This window comes from Diachasmimorpha longicaudata, chromosome 11 (assembly GCF_034640455.1).
Source record: "Diachasmimorpha longicaudata isolate KC_UGA_2023 chromosome 11, iyDiaLong2, whole genome shotgun sequence".
In the NCBI taxonomy this organism is placed as follows: Eukaryota; Metazoa; Arthropoda; class Insecta; order Hymenoptera; family Braconidae; genus Diachasmimorpha; species Diachasmimorpha longicaudata.
The window spans coordinates 1542657-1564726 of record NC_087235.1 but is presented as its reverse complement, the minus strand read 5'-3'; the positions used below and the strand labels follow the sequence as shown (position 1 = coordinate 1564726).

Sequence of the window (22070 nt, the reverse complement as noted above, 5' to 3'; positions counted from 1 at the left end):
TGTATTCAATAGGTTTTACTGTCAAAATATCAAAAAAAAAAATCGATTTTTTGAAGTGCTCACATGAGAATAACCCCTTAAACGATCACAGAATAAACTCGATGAAACTTGTGGAGTTAACAAATTGAAGAGAGAAGCAGCAAGCAGAAGGCTTGTGTAGGAACTAACTTATCCAAAACTTAAACTTCCAAGAGTTGGGTCGGACAACCCCCACTAATCTAAGAGGTGCGCACGCAAATTGGGCTGTGAGGAAAAGGAAAAGAGAAAAGGGGAGTATTTTGCGTCGCACGTTTTCCTCCTGGAGTGGCTCTAGGCCCTCAACGAGGCGAACCCAATGGACAAAGGGCATCGCTTGGGCAGGCGCCCAAATAAAATAATCAAAATTGCCCGAAGGTCTGTGAATTTCATTTTATCACAATTTTGCCTGTTTTTTAGGCAAAAAAGAATTATAATGTTGTTGAATTGTTGGAGATTTCCCCAAGTACAAGATTCACTCTTTCTCCTCTGGAAATATGTTCTAGAGTTTTATTGTGGTAGAGCCCCGAATATATAAAAAGGAGGAACGGTTTTATTACCCGATCTTCTAAGGGACATTTGGCGACCAAAAGTGGCCATGGGATTAGAAATAAAAACCTTTTTGGGGATGGAAATGTTCTGGTCCAAAAAGTCCAAAAGAAGGCTCTACTATCTTTGAGTTTAGTCTGCCTTAAAAATCTCTAGAGTAACGTACCTCCTGACGAAAGTAGAGTCATGAATAGAGAATAAATGACTAGTGAATAAAATACAAACAGAAGTCTTGTTTATTTCAATCCCATAATCCAATAAATGTCGTTAAAAAAATCGAAAATATTTTCATCCCAAAGCAAGGAGCGAAATGAAAATTTTATAAATGAAAAAATTGTAAGAATGTTTTGTTTAACATTGAATGAGTGTCAAAGCAATTAATATTGGAAAATAACTCATACCTTGTTTTTCGGCTGCCTAAAAAAATCTTCAAAAATTCAGAAAAAGTGGTTCTAGCACAAAAATATGCTCGAAATTTTTTTAGAATTCTTCGAGCACATGATGGAAATGGGTGACTGAGTTTACAGAAACATCCTGAAATATGAAAAATATATATGTCCCATTGGGGTTGGTTCTTCATCTTCTTGAAAGAGTCAGGGTCAATCACTTATCAATTCGATGACGAATATCTCATCTACTGTAATTTAATCGATCGAACAATTACATTAAATGACCAAAGTGTTGCAAATTTTCAGGGTTCTTACATGGCAGCGAAAAAGTCGAAACTCGAGGACCAATTTGGACAATTAGCACAAGCTGAATTCCAAAACGCTACCAATCTCTTCAAAGGAATCGCAATTTTCGTTAATGGGTATACAAATCCCTGTGCTGATGTATTAAAACGTCTGATGATGGAGCACGGAGGAGTTTACCACACGTACCAACGTTCTAATAGCACAACCCACCTAATTGCTTCTAACCTACCTTACTCAAAAATAATACAGTACAGAAAGTCCAAGAACCCACTACCTCTCTGTAAACCTGAGTGGATCACTGACAGTATAAAACTCAATAAATTATTAGATTGGAGGCCGTACTTACTATACAACAATACATCAGTGACTCAGCCCCAATTGAAACTGACAAATGAAGCTAATGTGACCGAAGACACATCCAAAATACAGGAAAATTCATCATTTTTAACAAAACCTCAAGATCCAGCAATAAAGTCGTCTGAACCTTCAAATGTAAAAAATCTGCAAGACAAACCCTCAAAAGATGACGAAAATCATTTCAACTCCAGGGGTACAGCTCTCTGCTCACGAGACGAAGAATTCCTCTCAGAATTCTACAACAACTCTCGCCTCCACCACATTGCGACGATGGGAGCGACGTTTAAAGAGTATGTCAATGAACTTCGAGCGAAAAATGATGGTTCTCTGCCAGGTTTAGCTCGTCTAAAAGCTCTGACCAGCAGAAATTCAACTAAAATACCCAAATTATCGATTCAGGACAAAGACTCAGATTCTGATGAAGACTTTTTTGGCCAGGAACACCCAAAATGTCAAAGGGGAAAAGAACCAGTGATAATGCACATTGATATGGACTGCTTCTTTGTCTCAGTGGGATTACGAAATAAGCCAGAGCTGAGAGGCCATCCAGTCGCTGTAACTCACGCAAAGGGTAGCAAACCATCGTCTAAGGGACATAATGAAAAGGAAGAGTTTGGTTCAATGTCAGAAATAGCTTCGTGCTCGTACGAAGCTCGAAAACTAGGTTTAAAGAATGGAATGTTTCTTGGACAAGCCTTGAAACTCTGCCCAAATTTGAAGACCATAAAATATGATTTCGAAGGCTACAAGGAGATCTCTATAATTCTTTATGATACTGTAGCTTCGTATACACTAGATATCGAAGCAGTTAGTTGTGATGAAATGTATGCAGACGTTTCCAAAATTCTGGATGAGTTGAACCTGACTCCTGATAAATTTGCTAGCATTATTAGAGCTGAAATAAAGGAAAAAACTGGATGTCCAGTGTCAACAGGATTTGGTAGTAATAAACTGCAGGCAAGATTAGCTACCAAAAAAGCTAAGCCTGATGGACAATTTTATTTGAAGAGAAACAATGTTGAGGCGTTCATCGGGGAACTTGAAATTGGAGAAATTCCGGGGGTTGGATGGTCGACAACGCATCAGTTACATGAGATGAATGTAAAATCATGTCAGGATTTACAAAAAATTACGTTGGGAGTTTTACAAGAGAAGTTCGGAAAGAAAAGCGGAGAAATGTTATTCAATACTTGTCGAGGAATTGATCATTCGAAGCTCCATACGGAGCATGTGAGAAAGTCCGTATCAGCTGAAATTAACTATGGGATTCGCTTTCAGACTGATAATGACGCTAGAGAGTTTTTAATAAAATTGGCCAAGGAAGTCTGCTCCAGACTACTGAAGATCAATGCCAAAGGTAGATGTGTGACGCTCAAGCTGATGGTCAGGGCGAAAAATGCTCCTGTAGAGCCTCCCAAATTTATGGGACATGGCTTGTGTGATAATTTTACAAAAACAAAAAACTTTATTTCACCTATCGATAATGTGGACATTATCATCAAAGATGTTCTTCTTCTGTGGGAACAAATGCAACAGCCAGCTCATGAAATACGAGGAATTGGTATACAGATTTCGAGATTGGAAAATTCAAAAAGAAAAACAGCTCATAACAGTCTTATGAAATTTATTGAAACAGGAAAATTGAAAAATAACGAAAAAACTCAAGACCAAGTAAAAAATGTTGTGAATTCGGAAAGAAATCCTACTTATGAAGCAAAAAAAAATGTACAAATAAAAAAAAATCAGGATCTCAAAGTGTTCTTTTCTTCGAAAAGATTGCTGAATGACGATCCAAAAGAGAAATTCAATGCGGTAGTACAAAAATCAAATATCGATGAATCCGTTTTAACCGAACTTCCAGAAGATATTCGACTAGATATTTTAAAAATGCATAACCATGATGTAAATATGAAAAATCTGTCAATTAGCGATGACAGAAATACTCAAAAATTGAGTGCTCAAGTGGGAGCAAATGAAAATCTGTCAAACGGCAAATTTACATCTCAACTCGAAAGACTTGATGAAGATGTATTGATTGAACTTCCTGAAGACATAAGGAACGAGGTGCTCGCGTCAAATAGAAAAGTAAAAAAATCACAGTCGAACGGAATAACCAATTACTTCAAACATAAAAAACATGACACTTCTTTTAAAGCAAAAATGCCTACTATGCAAGAGCTAGACATGCAAGTGTTGACAGAACTACCCGTTGATATTCGAAATGAAATATTAAACGAGTACAAAAATGATTTTTCGGCTGATGCAAAAAATACGCTGCAGAAATTACCCCTCCAAGAAGCAGATCTGAATGTGTCGCAAACTGAGTATAATCAACAACCCTGTGAAAATTTGAATTTTTCCCAAATAGACCCAGAGTTCCTAGCAGCACTGGACAATGAAAGTCGTAATGACGTGGAACAATACTGTTTGGCGAAAAAAAATGAGAAAGAATCCAAACTAAAGAATATGATGATGGAAAAGACTCAGAGTGTTGCGGACACAAATAAAAAAAAACGCAGTAGAAAATCGAAAGCCCTTATTCTAACAGCCATACGTACCACCAACCCCAAAGCCCCCCTCTTCGTGAAGAAACCGTCAAGTGAAAGATATAATGATCAGCTTGATATAAGAAAAAAAAGTCCTAGTTTTTTAGAGCACCAAATGAGTATTTTAGAAGATGAACCTTTGGATAATAATCGAGGAGGAGAATCCATTAGATTTTATCCCTACAACTCATATAATGAAGGGAAAACCGAGCAACAGCAGATGTTGAATACCCTTGTCAATTATCTTTTCAGTCTTCCATTACAACAGGTGAAGGGACAAATACACACATGGATAAAGAACTCAGATTACGTTAACGAGATTGATTCCTTATCAATAATAACTTATCTGAGTATGCTACCAAAGAAAAAACGAATTGAAGATCTACACGTTCTAATGAAGACCATGCACAGGTAAAAAATATTCGGTAATTGTATAGTAGACTCCCATCGAGAATTTTAATCAACAATTAAAAAATTATCTTGATTATTTTTCCCACCCAAATTTCAGCCAATAGAATTGCACCATTTGTTGATATTTTGTATAGCCTACCTCGAATATCAGCGATTATTTTTCCCATCCAAATCTTGGCCAATAGGATTGCACCATTCGACGTTATTTTGTATAGTCAACACGGTATTTCAGCGGATATTCTTGAAAATTACACTGGAAATTTTGCATGTTGATATATATAAAAAAAAACAAATGTTGAAGTAACCCTCAATTGTATCTGACAGATTAAATGGCAATTCGTTGAAAATTATGTCTCATGGTGCAATTCTATCGGCCAAGATTTGGATGCAAAAAATAATCCCCCGAATACCACTCGAACTTCGAAATTATCTGATATTTCCCTCAAGGTTCCCTGCAAACAAATAAGCTCGTCAAGTTTTCCAGAAAAATCACTCGCGCTTCGCGCTCGTGATTTTTAAACTGGAAAACTTGACACGTTCATTTGTTTGCAACGAACCTATCGGGAAATATCCGATAATTTCGGAGCTCTTGTGGTATTACATGCGATAATTTTTTGAATATTTTGGTAAACAAACGACACTTAACCAAATAAACCTCTTTTCATGTCATGGCACAATTCTCTTGGCCGAAATTTGGATAGGAAAAATAATCCCCTGAATACCACTCGAGCTTCAAAATTATAGAATATTTCCCTCTAGGTTCCCTGCATACAAATGAAGTCGTCAAGTTTTTCAGGAAAAATCACTCGTGCTTCGCACTCGTGATTTTTTAGCCTGAAAAACTTGACTCCTTCATTTGTTTGCAACGAATCTATCGGGAAATATTCGATAATTTTGAACCACTTGTGGTATTATATGTGAACATTTCGGTCAGTATTGATAAGTAAGTGGAAATACTTCTCGCGGAATATTTATGCAATCCGGGCAGTGAGTGTTTGACGGGGTTTAAGACCGTTCTCCACCGTTTGAATTAAAATTCACGGTTTTTCTATCTTTCTCGTTAATTTACGATGGGATTAACGTGAAAAATTACTCACAAAGTTTCAAGATGATGATCACACCACTACAAAACTTCGTAAGCCATTAAATCCCGAAAATATGGAGAAAATGTTTGCGGCGATCGGCAAACATTACCCGGTTTACCAGCAAGCGTAAGCCTGACTAGTGACGAATAATACAAAATGGCTCTACTTTCCACTTAACTTCCACCTACGTTATTGTGGTAATTTTGCAATGTGATTTAAAAAAGATTTAGTACGTCGTATATCATCTTTACCCCGCTTTAATGACCGAAATCATGAAAAATCAAATCTATTTTCTATCGGCATTTTACATTTAAATAGAGAAGCTGGATTAAGAGTTCCTACTAATTGGCAACATAATCCAATTATGTTTCAATGGTCCTTAATAGGTGTATTATTACGCATTAATAGATTATTCAGATAAAAATATAGTGTTTTAACTGAGAAGATTCGTTTTCCAAATTTATAAAAGCTTCAAATATAAAATAATTAACATATATAGTGCGGTTTTATATGTAAAAAATTATATCTAATATCATATAAAGTAGGGCATAAAAAAAATAGAAAATAATTAAGTTCAATTATTAATGTAGCGTTAGCATAGCTTTGACTTAGAGTTGCATTACAATATAGTGAATTGCATTAACTGTTCAACTTAATTATTTTCTCTTTTTTATCAATGTGTTTGGATAAATCTATAATATGCTATAGTCGGGGAAATATATCGACCACAAAAACGTTACACTTTTTGTTTCATAGAGCAATTAATAGCTGTAGGAAGGCGGTGGACGGAATGTGGAGAGCTGATAGAGAGGGTGCAATAACCGGCTGTTGTGTGTCGTTGAGCGTGTTTCGATTCATACATGATATATCTGTGTCTTGTCCGTTGTTTCTAAGTGTACCCGTATATATAATATTCTGGTGAAAGCCTACTAAATAATTACCAATTCCTCATTCAAATATTTCTTCTATATTTGAGGGAAATATTGATTTTTTCCAACGATCTAACTGAATGGATATAATAAAATAACACTCGGGGCATATAATAGGGGTTATTTAATATTTTTTTCCTTATTTATTTTTTTTTCTCTTTAGTAATAAAACAAACAGTGGTATTATGATAAAAATTACATTAAAATTCACTACATGTTTGTTTGCTTAAGATGTATGACCGAGACTGGAAGTTGCGTTTGGCATGGAACCTACAGGAAAACGGTTGAATACGTCCAACAGTGTATGCAGATTGAGTACAACAGCAATCTAATGCTACCAGCAATCAGATGCAACCTTCGCGAATGCAAAAGTGATCGAGTATGACAACGTGTAATTTTTTTTTTTTATATTGAGTTTTTTTTGTTGGGTTTCTTGTTTGTTTTCTCCACTTTTAAGTCTTGAATAAATTATCATTTTACAATTGACCTAATACAAACATATTTACAAGCAAACATGATATACTTACCTTCGACCTTAATGTACACAATACCACCATTCCTTAATCAGCGCAATGACTTATTCATTATAACTGTATTAATATCTTTCCTCTTTCATTCTGTTTTTACGTATCAAAAGAGGAGCAATATATCTGCTTATATTGAAGAATTCCTCATTGATAATTGATAACTAGCTCTCGTGTATTTTTTTTTCCTGCCTTTTGCAATATAAATCAGTAAGAATTCATCAATTTATCGGATTCTCAAATTTTTCGTTTACTTTTCATAACAGATATATTCTTCTAAATATAGTTTTTGTTTGCTTTAGTTTTCGGTTGTTGTTATGCGCAATGGATGGTGAAAAAATAGAAAGGGGGGAGGGGCGGGGATTGATACAAGCATCAATTGTTGACTACTCCCACTCGGTTGTGCCTGGGGGTTTCGATGATAGATCATAAAGGACACGGGAGATACCGGGTACTGTTGATATTTCTGATACAATTTTCTTGACAACCTGAAAAAAAGGTGAAAATGAGCATTTTTCATATTATGTTATAAATAAATGAAGAAAGATTATAGAATTTGCAAAATATTCTGAATAGCGCAAATGTAGGACTTTGAGATACTTTTGCATTTTATTTGCACAAAAATCTCCATGAAGTGTCGAACTATCATGAATATATTATCTTCGTAATGTTTTTTTTCAACACGTTCACAGAGAAAAGAGAAGTTCCAGTTATTAGTAAAAGTTTTTGGATTTCAAGACTTCTAAGCACTGTAATCATGACTTTTTTCAATTTGGTAATTGTCCTTGGAATATCTAGACATGTGAACTACTTTCGAAAAATAATGTTTTTAAAGATTGTATGTGTGCACACACTTGTGGTCATTTGTCCAGAACTGTCATTACTCAAGAACGGTGAGCGTAACGACACTGAAATTGTAGCTGTTATTTGGTACTTCCATTAATGAAATTTTCATCGGAAATTCAACTTCATTCGTTAAGCGGTTCCGAAATATAACAATTTCATTGTATTATAAAGTATGGCATTCATAAACAAATGATACATAAATAAAATAGTAAAAGTACTGGCTTAGTATTTGACATATAAGTGTCACTTGGCAACTTCAATTACAATCCATTGGTTGAGATGTTTGCCTCGACTTTGAGCCATATTAAAATATCAAAAAGTAAATGTTTCCTGAAAAATAATAGAAAAATAAAGATGTCTCTGAACTTTTCTACGGGGGGTTTTTATGTTTGTTTGGGTCTACATTACAGCGAAGGTGTATAAAATCACGAAATCGATTCGGCTGTTGTTGGCATAATGGGGAACAAATTTACGTGTAAAGTTTGTTGAATATCTTGGAAGCTAATGATCCGAATTCGTTCATCGCCATTACCAAAACTTTGTTTAAAAATGAAGAAAAAAACAAGAATAAATCTGAATTTTACGGACGCCGTCGCGATGAGTATTAAAAAAATTGAATCGATTATATCGACGACAACTGAAAATTGTTATATACCCAGAATAGGATGGCCCATAAGTGAAGGAAATCGAATTTCACCCTGCCTATTCGTGGTACACATAGCTAAAAATATCAGGATCATATGTGAATTTTTTCGGATTTTTAAAAACATTTTTAGAGGTTGCGCCAACTGGTTTAATTTCTTATGGACTTTTACACGTGACGGACAGACCAAATGCAATAATAATTTTTTTTTAATACAATGACTCGACCTTTCGTTATGAACTCTCGTACACTTTCCGGCAGAAAGGCTAAGAGTAAGATAAGATTTTTCTCCCAACAAAAAAAAGATTTGTTATTAAAATAAAAATCGTAATTTCTGTTCAATTTAGGGATTTTCGGTGGTGCCTACGACGCTTCGGGAGTTTTCGATATTCTTCTCGATTCGGTTAGATGATCATTGAACTATCTGACTATCATTTAGAGGAAAGAAATTTTTTTTTTGGAAATGCAATGTGGTGAAAAATAGGAAAGAAAATTGTCAAATTTTCGTGTAGAGACAGGTGTCCGACTCATCCGGTGCTTTTATGACGGTCGTATACAGTGAAATGGAACCCAGGCAAAAAAATTTTACCTGCCGGACTGACCTTTGCTAAAAAGGAACTGAACCCTTAGTACGTTAAGCTGGTTATGGCATATAATTTCATTTCGAATATGAAGATCTCTCAATTATTTATATTTTTATTACAAAATAGACATTGTTAATTTAATCAATTTACAGAAATTTCAACAAAATTTGAATCGTAAAAATAGCTTTTAATTTTAAATTGATTTTTGATGTTTCGTAAATGTTGGAAGAAAGCCCCTTAGGTACTACCTGGACGACACCCGAAGCACCACCCGCGGTCATTCCTACTACCTGACACAGGACCGTCATTGAGGGTATTTAACTTCTACCTAATTTTTATAACCCTTAACTGCCAGTAGGTCAGACATTTTACTTGAACTTAAAACGCTTCGCGCAACCACTACAATTTGTTTAAATTTTTTTTGGAAAATTTTCTTGGGTAGTCTATTAATGGAAGAATCATTTTCCAGGATAGGCTCTCAAACATTAGGGGATTCGAAAAAATGGGCCATCCTAACCCGGAACGACTCAGGCGGGAAGGAATAAAGCTGAATTTAGTCTCGCAGTTTCACCAATGGAAGCCAATAAAACGGACCGTTCTGGACAAATGACAAGTATGCATGAACGTACCCACACACATATTGACAATCTTTAAAAATATAATTTTTAAGTACTTGACATGTTAAAGCATTTCCAATGAAAATTGACAAACTGAAAAAAATCACTTTGACAATGCATCTATGAGAAAGCAATAAGAATATTCAAAAATCCTATCTCAATATCAAAGAAATATATAAAATTTTGAAAGAAAATGCAAAAGGGACGAGATAAATATACTCACATGCACTGGCAACTGATTTCCCGGAATTGCAGGTGTACCAGTCATGAAATCACTGGAACAGAATGGCCTGAGTACAACAGAGCGCTGACACGATGGTGCCCTTGAGGCAGCGTCTCGATCAAAGTGCACAGGAATGAGAACGACTGGCATTTGACTGATTGTCCCCATGCAACCATTACTAGCCAATACTTGATTAGCTAAATGATCAGCCTGTCTGAGTGTTGATATGACACTTGATGTTAAATGGGTCGGGGTAATGTCTGTAACTGGATGATGCACCATGGGCCCAAATATATAGCATACACGATTGACATTGTGACACACACGAGGTATGAGTTTTGCAAGGAAGACGAGATCATCCCAATTGATCGCCTCCGGTGCAACATCTTCAAGGGACAGACCAACCACGTAACTGTAACTTCTTCGGTCGCCCTAAAAAAATGGCCAAATCAGCCGATTTTTTTATGTTAATGATGCAGCTAAAAGAATAAATTTCCTTCTCTTTGTATAAAAATGGAATTATTAACTGTAGTTTCGTACTGATTAAGCTACCGGGAACTTCATTTGAGCATAATATCGGTTAAATTCGAGATTCTCTTGACTTCATTGTAATTAAATCAATAGGCAATTGGTAAACGATTGATTGAAGATTTATGTTTCGTTGGTGTGACCACTGCTATTTCATTTGCATTTATTCAATCGATGAAGTTCACTTTAGCGCATTTTGCATGTATTTACTGACATCAATGAACTAATAAATCAATATTTTTAATTAAATAATAATTTTAATTAATAAATAATTTTTTCAAATTTATAATATTGACGTTAGAATGTTGAATTGACATATTTTTGTTTTTGCTATTTTGTTGTACGTTATCTATGTGATTGTTTTTTTCATGAGGTGTCATGTACTTTGTTATAGCACCGATAAAGCAGAGATGCATAAAAAAATGAAAATATACTGGAAAAAAGTAAACAAATTATCAATTTATATGTAAGGATAATTGCAATAAATAAAAATCCGGGAATGTCTGACTTGGGCGAAGGGAGGGATCATCAACACATGGGGACAATTTTAGAATACTGTTCTCTGAAATTTCTTTAGATATTTCCATTATTAAATGATAATAGTCTTATCGTATCATTCGTAAAAGTATGCCAATCAAAAATTTTTTTGATTGGCATTCGGAGTAGGAACATGGCTCATTTTGTTGATATGATGAACAATACTAATAAAACCTTTTTATTAATATCGGGATAGTTCACTGGGAATTACGAATCCAGTGGCATCAAATGCTTTTTACACATTTGAAAATCATGAAATCTCGGTACCAAAATGAGAATTTCGTAATTTATTCAAATATATACTCTAATATGAATATTGGAGATCAATTTCCTTGATTTTTCAATGAAATCGTAAATTTCCTGATTTTTTGTCCTAAATGGACTTCGATGTCACTGTTCCCCGAATGAAAAAATGCATTGACAGCTATTTCCTTGTTTTCTGTTCATTGTCAGGGAAATATGGAACAGAAATTGACTATTCTATTTGGTTTCTCCACGAGATTTCCCCGAATTTTCAATGACAAAATGTTCTGAAATCTTCCTGTGCGGCTCAATAAAAATTTCCGAAAATTATCAGTAGTCATACCCCAAGACCTTTAAAATTATCGGATATTTTCCGAGAGTTTCGTTGCGCAGCAACGAGAGGGATAAGTTTTGCAGGTTAAAAAACCCGAGTGCGAGGGTTTTTCTGCGAAACTTACCCCGATCGGTGCTATGCAGGGAAACTGGAGGAAAATATCTGATTAATTTCGAAGGTCGAGGGGTATTTGGCTGGATTATTTTTTTCATTCCAATTGCAAACAATTAGATGTGTGGCATTTCACGTCATGTTGTATGGTTTTTCACTCGTAGTTGTGGCTTCTCCAGCGTATATTTTCTGTCTGCACAAAATGCAGAGGATTGTTTCCAAATTGTGGCTTTTGTCTTCACCCTATTGTTAGGAACATTATTTTTAATTTTCTGATCAATAATCTCCAAGGATTCTCCTCCAAATCTCATCATGTCGAGCTAAAGTCTTTGAACTTGATTTTTTCTAATGACAGTTTTGGCGTTTGAAACGCGTACAAATTATTCATCGGGGATTTTCATTGCTTAGCAACAAACAGGGAAATATTCGAAAAATATCCGAACTAAAAGCATTTTACTTGTACCACGTGACGGGAAATGCCGCTATTTGATTGGTTGAAATTGGGATGAAAAAAATAATCACAAAAAATTCTGACGAAATTTTTTAACAATCCATGGCTAAGAAGTTTCACTTCTGTCGTGCATAAATTTCATGCACATATTTTCTTTTTCAAGTAGTGATCAACTGTTATTTTATTGACGACCATAATGCCGTTTGGTGGATTTCACTCTGCCTGAATTTTCCGATATTTACTTATTCCGGAATTTATTTTCTAGGTTTAATCTTTTTAAAGTCAGTGTAGTGTTTATCTATTTACAATGTAAATATATATGGATATGTATATGCATGTGTGTGTGCGCGCGCATGTGTGCCATATATCCTCGTAAAGGGGAGGCTCCATTCTTCCCTTTCATGCCCATTACAATAACAGCTGATCACCACGTCACAATTTTTTTTCCAACTCCGAAGGTTCGGGGCATTATACGGTAAGACTGTTGCTATTAAAAAATGGCTAAAATAAATGATCATATTTTGGAGAGCGATATTTTACAATAATTCCCCATAATGCTCCCCTCTCGCCGTTGCTCCATTGAATCAGACATTCCCGGCTTTTCATTGGTCGCAATTATCCTTAAATGTAATTTTTTTTTACTTCTCTTAAACATATTGCCATGTTCGTATGCATCTCTCCTTAAGGGGTTACTCTCATGTGATCACTTCGAAAAATCGATTTTTTTAAATATTTTGACAGTAAAACCTATTGAAAACATGTTGTGACAAATTCAGACCGAAATTCATAGTATTTGATAAGTTACAGCTCATAGTCGCCGACGTGTCGTAAGCGACTGTCTACCAGGCTTTAAACTTTAAACGCATTTTTCTCGAATCATCATTTTCTGAAACTGTCATGGTCCTAGAAAAAAAAGTATTCAACCGATTGCTTTAAAATTTACATATGTTCTTCTACTCATTTATAGTTATCGTCCCTACCAGAATTGTTCATTTTCGAAAATATTTTCATATTTTTTTTAAACGATTTTTAACGAAAAAGAACAAGATTTTCGTGTTTTTTTTTTGAAGTTCGATATTTTTTTTTTTTCAATGAAATTGATTATATTTGGTAGGGACGATAGCCGCAGATCTACTGAATAATAATCCATTCGATTTTTTTTATCTCAGACAACATGAACAGCCGCTATCACCTTGACCAGTGAACTACATTTTTTTGTTGGGGACTGCTTTGACTTTAAAAAAAAAAAGTTAAAAATGTAAAAAAAAAAAATTTTTTTTCGTACATTTCAAAATACAAATAAAAATATATTAAAAAATCAACACGATTGAAGTTTGTTGTCGCATAAAAAAAAATTTCCTAAAAAGTGGTAAAATATAGGCGTTCACATGAGAGTAACCCCTTAATGCAGGACTGCCCCAAAGTTTCAGATAAAATATAATAACAAAAACTATCCATTAGCTATCAGGTAGCTCAGTGTACTCAATCAGGCCTCAAATCATTTTTTATGTCTTCATTTTAGCCCACTTATCCGTCCTGTTCGATTCTCCCCCATATTATCTTTGTAGATCAATGATAAAGGGGAATATTTCGATTTTCAATCATAATTAGAGACCTTTTAATGATTTTCAACCATGAAATTAGAATAAGTATGCAACAGCACTGAAAAACTCACTTGAACGCCGACACTTCGAATTGGCAAGAGTGTTGCCGCAATGTGATGACTACTTGACACCCTTCGCAGGCACTGACGTTCGGCTTCACTTGTTGCACCTTCGACACGATTCAGTAATGCGTGCTTCTTCTGAAGCATTTGCTCATACTCCGCCATGATTTTTACAATAACCTAATTAACAAAATTGAAAGGAAAATAAATATTTGACTAGAGAATTAATGGATTAACATGGTGTCGTTTTTACTTGAGTTTCTGAAAAATCCTTGTCCATGAACGGTTCAACAGCGCAGAGAATCCGAATGGCTAGGCCAGGGCCAGGATAGGGATGTCGTTGGACGAGAGGTGATGGTAATCCAAGATCACACCCAATTTGTCGTACTTCGTCTTTATGAAAATCCTTCAGAGGCTCTACTACTCTGCCCTGATCTCTGAGAGCTCTCACGAGATCGCTATCATTGTGATGAGTTTTAATGGCATCAGCTTTGCCTAAAACAAAGGGTGAAACATGTAATGACGAATTATTGGATTAATTGTTTGTTGACTATAATCTTGCCCTGATAATGTGACAGCCTGGCGACTACATCACTGTAATATGGCTATTAAATTGCTACTTCTTAGAACTGCATCAATCATAGTTGCATTACGTGGGATTGATAAATTGTTTAACATAATTAGGGACGAGTGAGGCAAAATGGGGGTCTTCAATGGTCAATAGTTCGGAGTTCCCAGTGATATGAGGTCTTAGGTTATCTTACGCGTAATTGATCTCTGTTTCTTTTATTTCCACCAATTCTATTGATGGTTTGCTTCCGTATGAATTCATAAAACATTCTATTTCAGAGATAAACAATTAGATATTCTCAATGTGAACGCACGTGTTGCACATTCTATTTCTACAATGATTATCAGAAAAGTTTACTCAGATATCAGGGGAAAGACAATTGGAGTCAAGTTAATCAGTAATCAAACTTCTGAATGTCAAAAATTACAAGACAATTGATGAAGAAGGTTCGTGGACAAAGCTCCAAACGGGAGGCGGATCCTCTCATTAAAAAATAATAATTCAATAGCTTCATGGAGAATCTCACCAACTTAAGTACGAATTTCATGCTTCAAATTTAAAAAATATTCAAATTGAATTGAAGGATGAAGAAACAAACAACAAAGAACGGTATATTGGTAGAATATGCAAAAATATCTGAACCACCGTAAGTTGATTGGAAACATATCAGACTCGAACAATGCATTCAACCTCGGAAGGAAAATTGTCCAACAATCCTCACCGGTCGCTTGGGTAATTTGAATGTTGGAAAATGAATTGAAAAAAGAATTTCTATACGTGTTGAAGAAAAATTGCTACAATGTTCTTTTATTTTTCGTTTCTGTTATTAGTTCGATTCCATCATTCTTTCATCTAATCTCCAGTGTTATAAATGAATTATCAATAACATTGCTTAAATAACGGATCAAATATCTCACAATTGTTTCTAGACTATATATTTGTGGAATTGTCGATTAATTTTTCGTATTCGATGTAGAGAACAATCGATTATCAGGTAAAAAACAGAATTATGAAAATGTGCAAAATTACTTTTCGGTAATGCTAAAAAAATGATTGACGTGATGTATTTTTAGAATGAAAAAAAGAAATTTTTAATTAGAAATGTTGGATTTTGGGGCTTTCCCACCTACAAAATTCACCCTGCTATCAAGTAATTTCAGATGTAGAAAATATTTATTAGTTTATTTTCATAAGGCCCTTATCCATAGAATAATTGAAGGGAAGTCCCCATGAGGATTATCCGCTTTAGTTTTCCCAAATTACATCTGGTGACCAGAGAGGACCAGGATTGGTGCAAGGGGAGAGAGCTCTATGGCCCTCTGAGGTTGAGTGTGAACTCTGGGCCTCACGAGACTTAGTTAGTTAGTTCAGTTCATAGTGAACACTCATAGTGTGTAGTGCCTCTTGAGTGAATAGTGTCAGAAGTGATATTTGAATAATAATCTGATATAATTGAACTACGAGCAGTGTTTATTCTTTTCTACCCCATAATCCAATAAGAAAAATAGGTAGTTTCATCTACGCATTGAACGCACGTAACTTGCTGACCATTGTGTTGTGTACATATAAAGGACCCGTACTAAATTTCGCAGTGGGAAGGGGAATATTTAGTTAATGTTCTTAGCAGTCTCAGTATGATGAAATTGCACTTAACTGGAAATGCCCAACAGGCAACTACGATCGTGTGTAAAGTTAAAAATATGCATAAAGTCACTTTACGAACTTTTTTTACTTTACGCAGTTTTGAAAAAAGACGAAAAAGTACCACTTTACCTACAGCAAATAGTGACGTAACATGAACTTTTTGTGAAATTAGTGGAAAAAATAATTTTCAATATATAAGTTTACACTCTATCTTTGCAAGACACGCATTGTATTCTATAGAATGTTTAAAAGGGGATATTTCATATTTTTATCAAATTAATTGATAGGAAAGATTAATTATCTTCAAAACTACCCAATTGTGCCCATTGAACATGTCAACCTTTGATATTATTTGGCTGACTGTCATATGACATTTCAAATTGCCATTCTCATGTTTTTTCAAGTTATCAGATGCAGAATATTAAACAAACAGCAATCAACGCTATTTGACAGAAATTATGTGACGGTTACGTTACGGGTAAGCAGTCATTTTTTCCTTCATCTCAACCAATTTCATTGGTAGTTTGCTTTTGAATAGACCCGTACAAATTCGATTTCAAAAATGAAAAATTATACATGATTGTTATTCGATGTGATTGGAAAATTCAAAAAATTGATTACCCAATATTTCGAATACAAAACTTTCATTTTGTTGGGAAAATTTTTCAGTAGTAATACCCCAAGACCTTCAAAATTATCGGATATTTCCCGAGAGTTTCGTTGCGTAGCAACGAGAGGGATAAGGTTCGCAGGTTAAAAAACCCGAGTGCGAGGGTTTTTCTGCGAATCTTATCCCGATCGGTGCTACGCAGGGAAACTGGAGGGAAATATCCGATTAATTTTGAAGGTCGAGGGGTATTTGGCTGGATTATTTTTTTCATTCCAATTTCAAACAATTAAATGTGTGGCATTTCACGTCATATAGTATGGTTGTTCACTCGTAGTCGTGGCTTCTCCAGCGTATATTTTTTGCCTGCACAAAATGCAGAGAATTATTTCCAAATTGTGGCTTTTGTCTTCACTGTATTATTAGGAACATTTTTAAAAATTTTTTGATCAATAATCTCCAAGGATTCCCGTCCAAATCTGCTCATGTTGAGGTAAAGTCTTTGAACTTGATTTTTTGTAATGACAGTTTTGGGGTTTGAAACGCGTACAAATTGTTTATCGGATATTTTCATTGCTTAGCAACAAACAGGGAAATATCCGAAAAATATCCGAAGTAAAACTCTCTTACTTGTACCACGTGACGGGAAATGCCACCATTTGATTGGTTGAAATTGGGATGAAAAAAATAATCAAAATTATTTCAAAGTATCGCTTCACACGTTATTTCTGCAACAGGCCCCTATATTCTACATGCTCTCTGAAAGGAAATATGTAATATTTTCTTGGAATCGATTTATACAAAAAATAACAAAATGTAGAAAACTCTGCAAAAAGGGGTATATAGCTTTTGATTCCTGTAGATAGGGAAAAAATAAAATCGGTTCACTAATTTTAGAAATGTCTGTAAAAAAACATTGTCAGAAAAAGTTTTGTTTCCGAAACTATGTTATTGGCCCAATTGCGGCTATCCGCACCGTTCCCATTATGAAGCCCATGTTTTCACCCAATTTCAACTTTATATTTCAATATTTGTGAATGCCAAAAACGAACAACTAATTTTTCGAAAAAAAATGAAAAATGGCATATATTCCTAAACCTTGGTGAGAACAGATATATAGCTTTTGATTGATCTATATAGGAGACATCGGAACGAATAATTGTCAAAAAGTGGCTCATTAGCTTTGGAGATATTTGTGAAAAAACCCTTGAAAAACTAATCACTTTTTCTCGAAATCTATTCCACCGATTAAGCTATTCTTATGCATAGAATAGATTCTCATTGAGACGTGTGATCTGTGAAAATTTTGCATTGGTCTGAATTTTCTTAGCCCATCGATTGTTCGATTTTCTGGGAGTTGATTTTGGAATAGTGGCAGATAAAATTAAGGAATGGGAAAAATAACCGATTTCAATGCTTCCATTCAGAAGCAAAAAACGGAAATATTTCTAATTTTTTTATGGACAGATACGCAACTATTTTCAGAAGAAAAAATAAAATTGGTCCAATAGTGAATGAGCAGTCAGAAAGACAGAATGAAAAATGATTAAAACACAGGGCTTCATTTGGATGCAGAAAGAAGCGGAGAATGAAGATAAATCGTCGAATATCCTTCTGCATATATACTCTAGCCTTTGTTATTATAATTTATCATAAATCAACTCATGAATATTATCAAAAATACATGTCTTAAATACTGTGTAAAATTATGAAAATTGAATATATCCAATAGATCATTGCACTTGATACATATATTTTTAATTTGATAATATTCATGAAGGGTGTTACGATAATATTAATAATATAATTAGGTCGACAAGTTTTATCTATCCCACATGCTTCAACTATGATTGTTGAAGATGAGAAATTCAAAGCCCTTAACAGTTTTCAAAACAAAAATTTCTCCAGATATTTCACAGACAATAGAAACGAAAGAAAATCATTGATGAAAATTGTTCATACCACTTGCTAATGCACTGGCGCTCTCGATGAGATCAGGTCTGAGTGTTCCCTGTCCAAGAAAAACTTCTTCAGGTTTGAGTCCCATTTCAGTCATAGCATCATTAGCTACTCTCACAAAAACATCACCAATAATCTTTCGCTTTTCCTCAGGATTAGTCGTCTGGCAGAGTATTTTCGTGAATCTATTCCTGGGACTAATTGGCGTACTACCAATAGCCTTATTATTGGTAGCGTTAGCTAGTAAACCATCATCAAGTGGTACTGACGTTGTGCCTTCCATGAAATTGTGGGCTGCATTAACAATACGAAGTTTAATACCCAATTGCGCCAAACTCTGCTCAACAAATGGTGTTTCTCCCTTCCGCATAAAACCATTATTTATGTGCAATGGAATAACTTGTTCCTTATTGAGTGCTTTATGAAGAAGTGCAGCACATACAGTTGAATCAACTCCTCCACTGACTAACAGCAGTACTTTATTATTACCCACTGTTTCTCTGATGTATTGAATGCACATTGCTTCACGACCTCTCATTGTATAATTACCAGATAATCCAACAATACCAAACAAAAAATTGTGTAACATTTGTTTACCATTGGGTGTTAAATCTACCTCAGGATGAAACTGTACTCCGTACAAATTCATTTTATCACTGGCTATAGCAACAATGAAGTTAGATGATGTAGCTGTTGTACGGAAACAATCAGCAACCCTGTCTATACTGTCACCGTGGGTAAGCAGCACTAATTGTTCTTTTTGCATGCCCTTGAATAGCAGGCACTTGGTATCTATTTCAATCGAAAATTGTCCATCCTCTCTGCCTTCTTTTCTTATCACGGTACCACCAAATTCTTTATTCATCATCTGCATACCATAGCAAATCCCTAGTACGGGAATTCCTATTCGAAAAATGTCGCCGTCGTATCGAGGCGCATCCTCGGCGTACACTGAGTTTGGACCTCCGGATATTATGATAGCCCTTTGTAAGAAATAAAACATTTTAGAATATTACTAGTACAATAATTAAATCGTCCCTGTTATTCATAAGATAATAAGAATCTAAGAAGGGAACTTGCATGAGGGACAATTGCCGAATATTTTAAGATCTATAGGAGCATGGGATAAAAAAGCTTTCTTCGTAAGCAAAACGGACTTTATTGCCAAATTTTTTACTTTTCTATGTTTGAACAAACATAAATAGATGCATGAACTATTTGGTAATTAGATAATAGGAAGGCTGACATCGGAGACTTCCTAATGAAGTGAAAAAACAAGTAACAGAAAGCACTCACTACCGATTAAGCGCATCGGCCAATGGAGTAAAAATGATTTTTAGATTATGTTTTGATGGTATTTACCCTAAATTAATTGCACAATAATGAAATAACTTGCATTAACGTATTTCTTCTTCATCTTCGGGAGCGCGAAGGATACATGCAATGCTCTTCATTGTCAATACAACAATTTAAATGAAAAGATATCCGTATCACCCCGCCTGCCCGCCCGTATAGAATTCTTGCTGTCTATGAACGAATAATGAGTAACAAATTCTTCAAAAAATGGACTGTTTCTTTTGTAATGAGTGATTAGAAATACATAAATTTTAAATACATTTGGAATCATGACGTCACTTCTCTGAAATTAAAGTTCTTCTTCTCACCACCACTGATAGCGCAATTGAGTTATTCTAGCCTCTCACCAAGTGCGGGACGTTCGATCAAAATCAAAAGAGGCGGCAGTATGCAATAATTATTTCAATCGGATAGAAAGGCATAGGGGATTGGTGGCAACAAATGAAACAATACACGAATGTTTTCTCAAAGAGGATTACAAAAAAAATCATTAGTGGTTTCATTGTACTATTTTTATATCCTGGTAAGGAATAATATTTCTGAGGTATTTGCTTCACTCACACCGATTTCTCAGATATTTTAGAGTACAATATATGTAGATTATTTTGAATATTCCGAGCTCCGGTGAGTTGACGTCACAGTCAACGTTTCAAAAAATCAATTTTCCAAAATGAAAAAAATAAAAATAAAAAAACAGAATATTGGAAAAAAATTCCGGTGTTTCCTTATCGAGCATGGGTTCGGGGGAGTAGATATTTGCGAAAAAGAAATTAAAAAGCATGTAGGTTTGCTATTGAATTACTGCTCAATTCATTAAAGCTTATCAAATATTTGTTTCTGTTTCTACTCACTTATATCCCTTCTCTTTCAGTACATACGCTGGTGTGTCTAACGGTAAAATTTCACACTCAACATTCAATTCTCGGACTTTACGATCGATCACCTTGCCATACTGAGCACCAGCATCAAGGATAGCAATTCTCTCATCAACATTAGCCAGAGTCATTGGCACGTCTTCAGCACCATTATTTCTGTCTGGATGGAATGCCAGTCCATCGGTAGTTTTATCCATTATGATATCAAATATCAGAGGATTTAAAGATATATGTGTAATTATCAGTCACACTGAAAAGTAGAAAAAAATCCAAATTTATTGCGCCCAAGTTGTCTCCGTTATATTCAATTGTGCAAGAGGTTATCAATTCTTGTAGTTGATTCCCTATCTCTCTCTCACACGAACACACACACGCACTCTCTCTCTCTTTGTTTCCTTCTCTCTCCCCTCCCACTAACCGGTTAAACATTAGCCCTACTAATTTACTTTATTAGTCCTACCAAGTTTTTTGTTCATTTATTTTCAACTCTCCTGTTCAATAGTTTCAATTATGAATAGAAAATGACAAATAAGATTCTCTGGAATAGTGTGTTTATTAATAGTGACAATTGAATAAACTTTAATTGGATATATTTTGTACGATTGCAATATGAATCTCATTGATTTGATGAAAATTGATGATTTTGATATGCTAAAGGTTACTCTAGAACCTGACAAACTCTATATACAGAAAGTCTGCCATAAGCGCTGTATAATGGCATATATATCTTAGAATTCAACGTCAAATGAAAAAAAATGTTATCAATATGTTCACCCAATCTACGATGTCATTCAGCCGAATAATTCTGAATAAGTATTAATCATAAGCGTACTGAGCATAAAAAATTATGATATTGCCAATAAAAACAAGTCACCGGCTTAGCACTGATAGGAACAGCACGTTTTAGAGCAACGAAAGACACTTGAGTGTAACACAATTGATCATACATTATTCACGATTAATTTGCTGGGAAAAACAAATGTTGCTGAATTATCGACTACTCACCGGCTCAGAGGGAGCAAGGATTTGTTCTATGCAAGTTTTGCTAGCTTGTAAATTAATGAACTGGAGAAAAACAGAGTAGGCGCACACTGAGCAAGGCGGCCATTCATCACCACAATGCCAGTAACCACCGATAATCATTTGGTTTACATAGAGAGATAC

At 34.9% G+C, this 22070-nt stretch overlaps 2 protein-coding genes across 11 annotated transcripts in view; one reads left to right on the top strand and one right to left on the bottom strand.

Moving 5' to 3' along the window:
- Positions 1-7073, top strand: part of LOC135167645 (DNA repair protein REV1) — a 25213-nt gene extending 18140 nt beyond the window's left edge. For 9 of the 10 annotated variants that reach the window (XM_064131043.1, XM_064131046.1, XM_064131045.1 and 6 more), the window contains 2 exons: positions 1260-4573; positions 6819-7073. In XM_064131043.1, the coding sequence (XP_063987113.1) occupies positions 1260-4573; positions 6819-6972 (3468 nt within the window). In that variant the 3' untranslated portion in view covers positions 6973-7073. Of the gene's footprint in view, positions 1-192; positions 394-1259; positions 4574-6818 lie in introns of all 10 variants that reach the window. The other variant, XM_064131051.1, reaches the window with a different exon arrangement.
- On the bottom strand, positions 6699-22070 carry LOC135167646 (GMP synthase [glutamine-hydrolyzing]). Its single transcript, XM_064131053.1, has 7 exons — positions 21912-22070; positions 20883-21156; positions 18679-19658; positions 14148-14389; positions 13904-14074; positions 10025-10456; positions 6699-7599 (listed from the first exon to the last, which is right to left on the bottom strand). The coding sequence occupies exons 2-7, from the start codon at positions 21101-21103 to the stop codon at positions 7498-7500; spliced, it is 2148 nt and encodes a 715-aa protein (XP_063987123.1). The 5' UTR covers positions 21104-21156; positions 21912-22070; the 3' UTR covers positions 6699-7497.

Bases quoted from the DNA above. Each gene is read 5' to 3' on its own strand.
- LOC135167646 (XM_064131053.1), bottom strand. From the start codon at position 21,103: ATGGATAAAACTACCGATGGACTGGCATTCCATCCAGACAGAAATAAT. The intron at 14,075-14,147 runs GTAAAAACGACA...TTTGTTAATTAG, and splicing joins AGGATTTTTCAGAAACTCAA to GTTATTGTAAAAATCATGGC. The intron at 10,457-13,903 runs GTGAGTTTTTCA...CCATTTTTTTAG, and splicing joins TTCGAAGTGTCGGCGTTCAA to GGCGACCGAAGAAGTTACAG.